We start from the raw sequence: 12,783 nt of genomic DNA, 5'->3' as shown, positions 1-12,783 counted from the left end.
CCCAGACGAAGAGCCAAGACTGTGTTCTGAGCCTGAACAATGGGTTTATCCTTTGCCAGACTGCCCCGAGAGTGAAAACAACCTTTTGCTGTCGGCATGCTCATGTTGGTAGAACAGCGTTTGTACCTGAGACCTGGGTGGATCCTTCTGGTGACCCTTCAGTTGTTACTTGGGTAAAACTCTTGGAAAACCAAGAGCAGGATGGCCAGCGTGAGGGTGGGAGAGGGGGCTGGGGGTGCCATCCCGCAGCCCACCTAGGCAAGGCCTGTAGCCCAGGAGGGTCACAGAGCTGTGGTCCCCTCGCACGGAGGGAGCCTGCTGTGCTTTCGCAGAACGGTCAGGGTTGGAGGGGTTGTTCCTCCTTTTGCTGCTTCTGTGCACAACTCCTGAGAAATTATTAGATGGGGTTTTTTTACAGGTGCATTTGCGTGTGGTGCAGCAAGTCGCTGCGCGGGGAAGCAAGGCGAGCAGCCAGTTGGAGGCTGGGCCAGCACTGAGGCTTCGTGAGCACTGCAGCACTGGCCCTGTGTCCCCGGTTCAGGGTGTTTCAGGTAAGACACATTTTTGCTGCAGGAGTGGAAGGTTCCCAGGGCTTTGCTCCTGTGGTGCTTGGCCTCCCCACGGAGGGGATGCGCCTGGTGCCGTGTTGCCCTTCTGAGCTGGGAAGCCTCTGCTCCTTACAGCCCCTCCTGGGAAGGGTGAACTCGTTCTGGCCTGAGTCATTAGTTGTTTGCTTTCAGGCAGCAATTTCACATGAAGCTCGAAGCTCAGAGTTAAAGCCTGGCTGAAATACAGGCTGTGTCTCTCTCAAGGTGGAGGGTTAAAACACATGCCTTGTACCCACTTGAATAACAGCCCCCTCTGCTCCAAACAGTGTGGGGCACGTGTCCTGTCCCAAGGCGCAGTGACCTCGCAGCTCCAAGGCCAGACCACTGACAGGGACTCATCCCCCTGGTTAGCTGAGTCTCTTTTGAGGTAGGTATGGGGAAGAGTGAGTGATCAGGGCTGTGCCGGTATCCATGTCTGTCTGGTCCGTGTATCCCTGGAGAGGTGGATGGCGAACTCGGAGCCCTCTGGCTGATCCTAGGGAGGCTGCGTGCACTCATGGGGCCAGAGCTTTGTGTGCCTTAGTGCCACAGACAGGGTTGTACTCGCTGGAGCAGCTGCGGTTTTGGAGTTTGTGGAGAAGGAAGTTAAATGTTTTCAAGTGTAGAGTGCTGGAGCCCAAACACGGTGGCCTGGCAGGGGGGCCTTTGGCAGCAGGGCACCACAAGCCCCATGCTGAGCAGACTGGGAAGAGCCCCTGCCTCCCTCCCGGCACACAGCATGGAGCAACCGAGCCTGGGGGAGCTTAACTGGCCTTTTCCCTCCTGCAGAAGGTGCTTTTACACGTGGAAAATGATTTTATTTAGGAGGTTGTCAATAAGCAGCAATTTATTAACTGTGCCTCTGAGGGTGACCCCAGCTCTGCAGCTGGAAGGCAGTGCTGCGCAGCAGCCGGCATTTCAGCGGTGTGTCCTGCCCCCCGCATTGTTTCGCCTTTTTCCTTCCTTTGCTCCGATCTGCGGGTGATTTCCTGTGCCGTGGGGTGTGCAGGGCTGGGTGCATCCTTGCCTTGTTTTCCTGCTGCCATTTAGAGTCTGCCCAGCACAGCAGCATTTGTGTCAAATGAGACCCTAATGTCCCTCCAGCCTCATGGCGAGTCCCCCGCCATGAGCTCAGCTGCCTCGGCCGTTGCTCTGGCTCCGCAGGATGGACTGGAGAGAGGAGGTAGCAGAGCCCTCACTGCGACTTTGCCCAAGCTCAGCCATGGCATCTTTACAGGTGAGCGCTTCCCCCTGTAAACACTCCCCTGGTGTCCCCTCCAGCCGTGACCTGTGTGCACGGTGTCCATGGTGCTTCGGGCTGTGCCCCCCTGGGGCTGTGCTGCGGTGGGTGCAGGCGCATCACATGGTGGCACCGCGCGTGGCGGAGCTGCCCCACGCCGCTCTGGCTGCCTGGGAATGTGGGGCTGTGCCAGCGTGCCAGGGCTCAGCCCTGCCATGGGTGCGGGAAGGAGCCCACATTGCCTCCATGCGAGAGATAAGGAGCTTACACTGGGGAATAAAGAGCTAACGGATCCCCCTGCGGGGCTTGAGCCAAAGTCCATTAAGTCTACGTGTGGCTCCCTATTAACCGCAATAGGCTTTTGCGTGTGGGCGCTCGCCAGGCTTCACACGCGCTCTAATGCCACATGGGGATTATGCCAAAGCTGTGCCCTACTCACTCCTGTTAATTAGTAACACAAAGTGGAATTAGTGAATTGAACGATGGAGAAACGCGGAGAGGGGAGAGCACCTGCAGAGCGCGCTCCCCCAGCACTCCCGGCCCATCACCCCAAAGGACCTGCTGGTGGCACATTCCCCAGGCAAATGTGGCTCTGAAGCCTCACAGCCCCGCTGCAGGGTCCGCTGCCTTCCTGGGTGTCAGGAAACTGTAACTCTCCAAGTAAATCAGATTTCTGTAGCCGCTCTGGGGCCAGGAATGAGCAGGGGATGCCTAGGTTTGCCAGAAAGTGTCTCCCCTCGAGGATCCTCCATGGCTGCTGCTGGGTGGCACCATTAGATTTCCATTGCCATGGCATTCCCTTTCTCCTTTTTTTTCCTCCTTGGCATCTTACACCAGCTCTGAGAATCTGGAGGCATGGCATATTTGGGGAACAGATATTCCAAGGCACATTGTATTCCTCTGGAATGCCTGGATTTCCTCCTTGCTCCGTTGATCCGGAGCCCACTACGCTGAAAGCTGCAGCGACAGACTGCTGCTGCTCTCTGTGCTTGCAAAGCGTCACCCCAGCCACCCATATCTGTGTGAAGGAGGGAGCCTGATCTGTGGCATAGGAGGCAGAGAAAGGAAAAGACTGGAGTTACTGCCCAGGTGGTCAGGATGTCTGCAGGGGCTCACCTGCATTTGGGGCCGGGAGGGGGCCCTGGGGGCACCCCCAGAAGCCACAGAGGAAGCTCTAGTCCATTAGCCAAGGTCGGTGTCTTTCAAGAAAGATCTACAGCAAGCGAAGGAGGAAGCTAAAGCCCAGCAGGATCAGCAGCCTGGGTGGTTTTCTCTATTGCTTCGTCCAGCTAATATTGAACAAAACCCCCCAGCAGGGGCAGAGGCAGAGGACGGGGAAGGGCAAAGGGCCTCTGCCGCCTCCTGCCCATGAGCAGGGGCTGCCTGCAGGATGTCCCCCACTGCTGGGGCCGCAGGGGATGGACTTTTCAAGGGCATCCTTCCCACAGAAAAATCGCAGCCCACACCGGCACTTTCTGGGAGACGTGGGACGCGGCACCCTGCTGCACTCCCAGCTGGAGCTGCTTGCTGCTGCCCAGCCACAGGTAAAGCTTGGGCTCGCTCCTCTGTGCTGTGCCTGGCCCGCTGCTTGCTTCTGCACAGAAATCACAGTGTTTCTTCCTATTTCTACGCTGTAAGACTGGGAAGGCAGGGGTGGTGATGCATGGATGTGCCTGCAATGTTTAATGCTTTTAAAAATGCACCCCTGCCTGTGTCAGCCTTTGGCTGTGCCTTCCCACCTGTGTGTGACAGGAGGGATGCCTGACATGCAGAACCACTGCAGCGAGTGCCAGCTGCCCACGATTCACTTCCCAAATGGCTTTCCATCACCCTTGAGTCCCACCAGCTGCTCAGTGGGTTTGGGAGCCCTTGGCCAGGCAGCACCCCCCAGCAAAGCATGCGAGTGGAGGGGAGGGCTCCTATGGGAGCTGTGCAACCCCACGCAGATACCAGTCTTTGGCAGGAGGATGAGGAGCACCCATTGTGGTGAGGCTTGCAGCTCTCAGCTCGGACGCTGCTTGTCACCTTTAATTTGCACTGAAGGGTTGCTAAATCCAGAAATGAAGGCTGCTTGCTAATTAGTTCATTCTTTAAAGCAGCCTTTCAGGAGCAACTACATCAGCTGGGAAATGCTTCCTTCTTCCAGGGCTGCAGAGGGATGTCATTACTTCATTAGGTCAGCTAATGGAGCTGGAAAAAAACAAACCCCTGTGCACACTCCCTCCTTGGCATCTCACAGAGATCAAAGCCTGGGTGAGAGCGCGGTGTCATGGGCTGGAAGCGGTGACCAAGACCAGCCCTCCTTCCCCCGGCGCTTTCATTTAGGCTGCTGTGGGGTTTTGTCCCTGACCAGCCAGGGACCCGTGCACTGCAGCCCTGCTTCCTCCCAGGACGCGACATGTTGCTCCTGCTGTGAGCACTGTAAAGAGCAGACTTACTGAGAAATAACATTAATTCCCAGGGCTACCTGGGATTCTGCGGAGCAGCATGAGAAATTTTGTGAAAGGCTGCTGGCAAATTGTGCATCTGAACAGATTCCGCAAATGAAATAGTGCTGTGAAATTTTTAGTTCCTTACTGGTTTTCTTCTCACTCTTTTTTTTCTTCTGCCCTACTCCCTTCTTCCCTTCTGTCCCCAGGGCCACATGGAGGCAGCTGCAGGAAAGCATGTCCACAGGAAGCAGGGGGGCACCAATGCTTTAGGAAGTTTTGGGTTGTGTTGTTGGGTTTTTAGATTTGGAGAACATTGCGCAAAAAAAATGCTTTCCCCCAAAATTCTTCCTTTTCTAAATGCCAACATGTGGCTACCTGCCACGTCAGAACGAGGTTTCTAACTGCTCCCAAACCTCTGCTAACTCTGAGTGACTTCCCCTGGTCACTATGAAACAGTCTCGTTGGGAACTCCTCACCCCTGCAAAGTGCTGGGGTGGCAGGGTAGCTGCAGGTCTCAGCCTTTCCAACTCCACCAGGCGCCTTTTCCCAGCACGAGACAGCAATGCTGCGGTGGCACAGAGGGGCGAGGCTCCGAGAGCCTGGTGAGGCTGGGAAGCACTCGGCCCCTCATGCATCCCATCAGCAGAGTGGGAATCCTGGCGGTGCTGGACCAGCACAGAAGAGGAGATGTTTTCCCTCTCTGCAGCCTCCAGCTGCCTCTGGGAAGTAAAAGCTCATCTTTGTTTAAACTCCAGTGCACAGGAGCTCTCTGGTGCACCCTGAAGCCCTGCACCAACTCCCGGAAGGTGTTCAGCTGCCCAGGACAGCTTGCGAAAGCGCCCCGCTGCCCAGACATGCCTGCGCATACCTTTCATGAAAGTCTGGTTGCCTTGTGACACTGCCTAAAGCTTTTGTGTGGGCAGGGAGGTGTTCTGTGCCAGGCACGCTGCCGTTTGGGCCTTGCAGCCATACCCTGGCAGCTGCCCTCCGTGCTCTGACATGGACCATTTTCCACCTTTGGATTTTGGGTGCTGAATACAGCCAACATCCCCAGGAAGGAGGGAGCTGGCCTGCATGGCAGAGATGGGAGAGCCAGACTGCTTGCTGGGGTGGCAGTTAGGGAGTGGGACAAGGTCCACCCAAACTGGTGGGGGCTCAGGGCTGTTCCCCTGTAGGAGGCCAGGGTGTGGGGAAGGGGCTACCTTCCCTCTGTCCCAGAGGTTTTAGAGCGGTACTTGGTGAACACAAACCTGGCTGAGGAAGCCCAGGGTCCCTCGACAGCAAAATGAGGTGATGTTAAAGGACAGAAAAACCCCTAAGCTGCTGCTCTGCCCTCAAAATAGCATCAGTTTCTCAGTTTGGTCCCTGTGCCATTTTGGTGTAGACCTGGTTGGTCGGTTCCTGCGGTGCTTCCCCCTTGCCCAGGCAGGCTCAGCTGGGGATGATGGTGCAGTGTGCCCAGCCTGCCTGCTCCCAGCCTTCTGCTGTGTCACCAGCCAGGAGAGGGGGAGAAGCTGCTCAGCTCGTGCCTGGATGTGTCCCCGTGGGGCTGCATCTGTGGCCCAGGAGGGAAAGCTGCTGGGCAGGGGGGTAATGGAGGATCCCTGCACAGACGCTGTGTGGGACAGCCCTCCTTCCAGCCAGCATAGGGTTTGCCAGGAGTGATGCCTTGGGCAACCACAGCTTTGGGTCCCTGCCCTCTCCATGTTGTTCTGCTCCTGTCTGGAAATGTGTTTGGGAGGACTGGGGGCGGTGGGCAGGGAAGAGGCGAGTGCCCTACAGGCTTCCCCGGGGCTGGCAGAGGTGCTGACATAAAACCGAGGGCTGATGGTCACCTGAGAGCCTGCAGCTGCCTGTCCCCCATGTCAGAGCCCTCAGTGGATTGGGGATGTTGAGGTGAAGCTGGAGAAGCTCGGTAGGGAGGCTGCTTGTGGCTGAACATCTCTCCGTGGTGTCCCAGATGGTTTGTGCCACCAGCTGAGTAACACCCAGGAGGGCATCGGACAGAGGCTCCCATGGGACGGGGCAGAGGCTGGTGGTGACGTGGCCCAGGACAGGGCAGCTGGTGGCCAGGGCACACAGGGCAGAGGGGCACGGGAGGGCAGATGTGCTGACAGTGGGTGCTCTGGGAGCAAAAATACCAGCTGGTCCCTAACTGGGGATGGTTCCTGGCAAAGCTGCTGTGTGCTGTTTCAAGAATTTTTCTCCCGTTGTTGCATTTGTTACTGGTGGACATTGTTGCCGTCACTGTTGATGCTGCAGCACGCTGACGAATGTGACTCTTGCTCATCGGGAGCACTGAGCTGGTGTCCGGTGTTCCCAGCTGCTGCCCTCTCACTGCGGTTTCCTCACATTGGCCCCACTGTGGCTTTACCGGGTCCCTGGCACAGCAGATGGGGGTCCGTGGGTCTCTGGTGAGGTACGGGCACACTTGAACCTGGAAACCCGTGCCTGGGAGATGACACAGTGCATCTACCTTGGCTTCTGGCCCTGCGACAGCCCTCATGTGTGCCCTGAGGGACAGGGAAAGTGGCTTTGGCATGGCAGAGACCAGCCCAGAAGCATCGAACTGTGTGCTGGCTCTGCGGTCAGGGCAGCCACCCCACTGAGCTGTGCGCATGTTATCAGTTGGACACTGCTGCTGCTGCAATCAAAGCTTTTGTTTTTTAATTGGGTGGAGAGTGGAAACCCGGAGTCCCCTTTCTGTACAAACAAGAAAGATTTATTATCCAGGGGCCCAGCTCTCTGAATTGGACTAATGAAGCTCCTGCTCCTCTCTCATCTCATCTTTATTGCTGAGTTCTCCATGGAAATGGGCTGAGCGTCGTCCCAGCGAGCCCCACGGCTGCCCCAGCAGCATTGGCTCTATCAGGGCTGGGGTAGATGTGCCTGAGGCTGCTCTGAAACGGCTCAGAGTTCCGGCTGGCAGAGCTGCTGGCCTGTCCCAACCACAGTGCAGGTCCCACCAGGTGGCTCTGCCTGCAGGGGAAGAGGGATGTGTGCCATGGGGCAGCTGTCGCACAAGTGGAAGGGCTCAGTCTTAATCAGAGGAAGGCAATTGGTGATTTCCATTGCTTTCCCTTCCTCACAGACAGCTCAAGAAAACTCTGTTGTCTGTCAGGCTTGGTTTACTTTTTAAAAATATTATTTCGAAATACCTCTGGAGGGGTCAGAAGGGAGCTCTGGAGTTCCTGCCTGGGTTGTTACAGCTTGCAAAACAACCCCATTGTCTAATTTCTTGAGGCTCCAACACAGGTAATCCGAGGAGTGAAGTGCTTCTCCCCCACGGAGCGTACCTGACGGCAGCCCAGCCCCGCAGACGGGACTGGCTGCAGCTGAAGTTGTTTCCTCTCTGGCTCAGCTGCGGCCCTACGTCAAGCCGTGCCCCTACCACCGCGGCGAGCGGTGCCTGGTGCCTGGATGCTACTCTAGAGGTCAGCAAGCCCTGCTGAAGGCTCAGCTTCTGCCTGGCACAGCTGATGCACAGATGCATGACAACCAGAAAGGCTCGCTCTCTGGTCCGCATTTCTTTAAACTACAAGGAAGGGAAGATTTCCACAGGTGGGGACCTGGGGGCTCTGCAGTCTCTCCTGGCTCTGCTCCAGGTCGCCTCCCTGTGCTCTGGCTTCCTCAGCTGCTGAGCCCTGTCCCCTCCCCAGACTGTGAAGGTGCTCGGTGCTTAAAGGATGGGTCAGCTCTTTGCTTCCAGGTCATGTAAAACCGCAGGGCAGGTCCCTGGTGCTCTCGGCTGCCTGGCATTGCTGCTTCGATGCCTGTTGACATCTAAGGGACACTGGGACAAAACAGGAGAGCTGCATGGCAGGCTCTGGGCTGTGCTGATTTGCAAGGGATTTCCACTTTTCCCTGTTTACTCTCTGGATTGCCTTAAGTACATCAGTGATGCCGTGGGACCCCAGGAGTGAGGAATGCCATTGCTGCCTGAGCTCCTGCCTGCTGCTGGCAGCCCCTGCTGGTCCTGATGTCCTGGTCCTGCCACCAGCCCAGCCCAGGGCTGGTATCTCCACTGTGCCCAAACCAGTGTGACAGGGCTGCCATTTGGGAGCCCTGACACACGCAAACCTCCAAGCCAGCGCTTGAACCTGGCTGGAGGTGAAGGTGATGGTGATCCTCCTCCCAAGGCAGGATAATGACTTGCTTGGACCTTCCTTGCATGCTTCTTGGTCCATCGCTCTCAGCAATTAGCCTTGGGAGTGGCTGGGGAGTAGTTTCTCTTGTTTGTTCTTTCTCACGGGAGTTTCACATCAGAAGCTCTTCCCCGTAATTTGCTCTGATGTGTCTCTTTGCCCCAGCTGAACCTGTGTGGCAGCCGTAACCTCACCTGCCCACAGGTCAAGATGAGTAAAATGCTGGTCCTGCCATAAAGCCAATGTTGGCAGTGGGTGTAAGGGTCCACAGAGTTTAAGGTGCGGCTCTTCCCTGCTGCTTATAAGGAGCCCTCTGCTTTCCAGAAAGTGCTCTTCTCATCTTCATACAGCAGAAGTACCTCTAGTGCTTGAAGAGTGTCTTGCAAACATCTAGATGCAGCGACACATGCTAGCGTTATTTCTTTTTCATCCTGGGAGAATTAATGATACCTGAAAATTAATTTTGGTTAAGAACTAGTGTGTCACAAAGTGTTTGGGATTTTTTTTTTAAATGAGGAAAAGCCCAGCTATCCCAACTGGTGCCTGAGCCAGTCCTCTGAGCATCTGAGGAGATGAAATCAGCACTCCTGCTACAGGAGCGGGGGAAACTGAGGCAGACAGGGGTAAGAGGAGGTTGGGGAGGCCGGTGCTGGAAGGAGAGCATGCAGTGAGACAGAGACCTCATGTCCAGCAGCATGGTGTGCAGTCACAGAGACCTGCCAGGGGTCAGCTCAGGGACCCTCTTTCTTACCTCTGCTCAGCTCCCTGCATCTCTCATCGCCCAGAGCTGCCGCGATGCTGACGGGCAGTGCTGAAGGCTGTGGCAGTGACGGCGCCAGGTGGAGCTGAGGCGGGAGCACAGCAGGTTTGTCTGGCAGAGCTGGTGTTTGACAGAGGTGACTAAAAGTTTCGGTGGTTGACGTTCAAAACCCCTCCTCTGGATGCTTTGCTGTGACACCCCAAAACCTCCCTTCCCCCATGAGCAGCTGCTGGGGGCTGCTTCGATCAGAGCCCTGAGGCAGCGCGGCACACGGTGCCATGCTGGCATACACAGCCACGCCGGGTGCTGTGCTTGTGCCGCGCTGCCCAAACCATGTAACCAAACGCTGTAGGTGCCCTGAGCGGTGTCTGGTATGTTCCTGCCGACCCTGAGTGGAAACAGGCTGGAGCTATGGGGTGAGAACATTGCACCCATTGGCATGTTTCTACTTTTAACATGTTAAAGATCATGTCTGTAACCTGCTCTAATTTTAAGCTGCAGTATATGTGCGCCGAATTCCTAGCACGGAAGAATGAGTGCAGGTGTAAAATTAGATGTATTATTTATGGGCTGGCGGTTACCAGTGCTCCATCACTAAAAAGTGCAGTGCTCATTCATGTCGGCACTTCTGCCTCCCATGCCTCATACCAATACTGATTTCTTCCCACCCCAGGATTAGCCTGCAGTCAAAATCTTGTTATCCAGGCAGAGGTTTATAGGGAAAGGACACTATTCCTGCGTTTAGGAATTGGTCCATATTAGCATCAGTTAAACATAGTAGCGTTTCATTCTCAGTCGCTTTGGCTGGCAAGAGCTAGGAAAGCACGCTTAATCATTGACTGAACGAGTATAAATTATGTGTTTCTAGTCTCTGCCACAGCTGGAGAAAAGATTATGTGAAATAACTAACATGGAAATGTTAATCAGCATTAGCTGTAGTCCAAATTCCATTAAGAGGAATGCTAAATACAGAGGAGGAAAGTGCTCGGATTAGGGTGGCTTGGCAGCGGGCTCTCTTCCTTGATGTTTTGGTCTTGTGCTCCAGCATTTAAACTTCTATTTGAAATACAAGTAATTTTCTCTCCCTCATCAGTACCAACAACAAAAATGTCAAAATATACAGCAGCTGTAAATCAGTGCAGTGATGTGTGCAGGCAGCCTGGAGCACTCTTCTGAGGACACGTTAAAGCAGCAGCTTGTTAGTGTTAGCATAAACATTCCTGCTAAGGTCTGATCAGCGGGGTTCGGCATGCCAGAAACTTGTGTCATGGAGAGGCAGGCAACTGAATGGGTCTGCATGAAAGACAGTCAGCCTGGATGGTTAATGGGACTCTGAAAGTACACTCGCTTGTTCTCCAGGCCTGAATGTGCAAACCAGGACACAGATCTTATTGTGCAAGCAGAGCACATCCATGTGGACCTGTTGATTTCTCTGAAAACCACATTTTGCTGCAGGGGTTGCCTTGCTGTGCAGAAGTTTGTGGAAGGAAAGGCTTTGTGCCTGAATGTGATCTCCTGAGCTTCTGATATTTTAACACACAGTTATTATTTTGTATTAGACTATTCCGTTGCTAGTTTCAATGCTTTTCACTGCTTGCTTTATCCTGACTCTTGTTTACCAAGTCTTTGTAGTTAGTATTTCTGAAGTTACTCAGGCTCCACCTGTTCTCATGCAAGTTGGAAATGTGGGGAGGAGGTGGCCAGGGAGCTGTCTGCTGTGGAGTGGAACATGATGTGGGGGAAATCCTTACAGCAGAGTTTGCCCCACTCCAGCAAAACTGGAACTGAAATGGATTGGCCCGTGCTTCTAGCCCCCTTCCACATGCTGTGCTGGGCTGCCTGGGCTCTCCAGGGGAGGTGGAAAGGGAGCAGTGCCCTTCGATCGCACACACGTGCTCAACCCCTGCTGTACAGCTGATTGTTCCAAGAGGCACTTGCTGCAGAGGCCACTCCTGAATGCCTCCCAGGCTGTATGCAAGGGGGAACTTGGAAGCCGAAGCTGCCTGTTAGCCCGACAGAGGTTATTTTATCCATGGAGTTACAACGCAGAATGCTCACTCTACTTCAGTAACGGAGCACACAAGTATGAGCAAATAACAAAATCCAAAAGAGATGAAGACTGACACTGTTTAGCAGGGCTGGAGTCTCACCAGGTAAAATAAGCCCTGAACTTAGGCGCTAGGAGCAGAAGTTGCCCATGTAGCCAGGGAAGCAAGCTCTTCAAGGCCCAGTGAGCAGCCCGTGTGGGATGCTCAGAGGCGTATGTGCTCTCCTGGGGGAGCTGCGCCATCCCAGCAGTGCTGGGAGAGCTCTTGACTGTCGAGACAGTGTCTGGTGTCTGCTTTGAGTGCACCCTGGCACTTGGCACATGCAAAAGCATGTGAAAGGGGCAGAGGAAAGGCCTGTTTTCAGAGTAGTTCTCAGGCTGTTTGGATGCTTTGACCCATGGGTATTTTATTTTCCGCTCTCTTGAAATGACAAAACTTTGAGAAATCCATCCTTGAATAGCTCTTGCAGCACTGCAGCACAGAAAGCAGGCTCACGTTACCCAGCTGCTGAACCGAACAGGCAGGTATTTCAGGCAGCCTCTCTCTGCCTGGTGGCTTTGTCCAGCATGCGGCAGGGAGGCACAGGAATTAGGACACTGTATACCTGCCACCTTCTTCCAGGACTGCTCCAAGGGCTGAGGCCTCTGCTCTACAGCTAGATCAACTCCTGGATTACAGATTACAGCGTACAGATTGCTGTCTAGCATAAACCAAAACTCTTTTCCAGAACTAAATCACATTCACAGGAAATTCACACCCCATTTGCCATCAGCCAGCATCCAAGAGGGAGCAGTAAATGCAGGCAGAAGATTTGTTTTGCAGGAGTATCGTGAAATCAGCAGGTGCAGGAACTGCGAGCTGACAGCTGTGTGCCAACCTTGCAGGTCACCCCAGGCACTCCTGCTCTCCCTGTGTTACCCCAAGGCATTGTGCATCCCGCAGCCACCTCCCCTTTCTCCTCTCCTGCAGCTCCCTTCTTGCTCCCTCTGTGAACCCCAGGCTGCCCCTGGTTTTGCTGTTGCAGGTTCAGCTGCTATCTCAGCACAAGGCAGGATTTCAAACTCTGCTGTTTTCCAGCTGATCAGACCAGATGGAGAGCAAAGTATGGCAGAGATAATGAAGCTATTTTGCAAGGCCTGGAGAGCTGTGTGGTGTTTCTCTGGCTTCAGGAGACGCTGCTGTTCAGGATTATTGTGGGAGACGCTGTGGTTGCTATTATTACATTGCAAATCCATGCCTGGCTGGTTGCTAACCTGGGACCCTGCTTGCTTTGCTCATCAACCTAAAAATGAATCAAGGATCTCTCCTGTGCTGACAGGCATTCCCCAGAGGGGACACAGTGTGAGGGAGCTACTGAAGGTCAAGGGGCTTCGGTTTCACTGTGGATCCCTTTGAGTTTAAACAAGGCTCGGAGCTGTTGATGGTCCAGCCCCAGACATCATACACATAAGGATAAGAAGCTTAGGAAGAGCCTTCCCTTTGCTACTGACTCCACAAAGTTAAAGCTTTGGAAACCGCAGCTGGTGTTGCCTAGGTACTCTGGTTTCCAGTGTAGCCAGACAGCAAATCTC

The 12,783-nt window shown here is 54.5% G+C and overlaps 1 protein-coding gene across 2 annotated transcripts in view; it reads left to right on the top strand.

Moving 5' to 3' along the window:
• Nucleotides 1-1,621: 1,621 nt before the first annotated feature.
• UACA (uveal autoantigen with coiled-coil domains and ankyrin repeats) overlaps nucleotides 1,622-12,783 on the top strand; it is a 51,031-nt gene continuing 39,869 nt past the window's right edge. For both annotated transcript variants that reach the window (XM_056346932.1, XM_056346931.1), the window contains exon 1: nucleotides 1,622-1,824. In XM_056346932.1, coding sequence (XP_056202907.1) covers nucleotides 1,753-1,824 — 72 coding nt within the window. In that variant the 5' untranslated portion in view covers nucleotides 1,622-1,752. The remainder of the gene's footprint in view (nucleotides 1,825-12,783) is intronic.

Source organism: Falco biarmicus, chromosome 7 (assembly GCF_023638135.1).
Source record: "Falco biarmicus isolate bFalBia1 chromosome 7, bFalBia1.pri, whole genome shotgun sequence".
Taxonomy (NCBI): Eukaryota; Metazoa; Chordata; class Aves; order Falconiformes; family Falconidae; genus Falco; species Falco biarmicus.
Note: the sequence above shows the minus strand (reverse complement) of the source record. Positions and strands in the feature narration are given on the sequence as shown.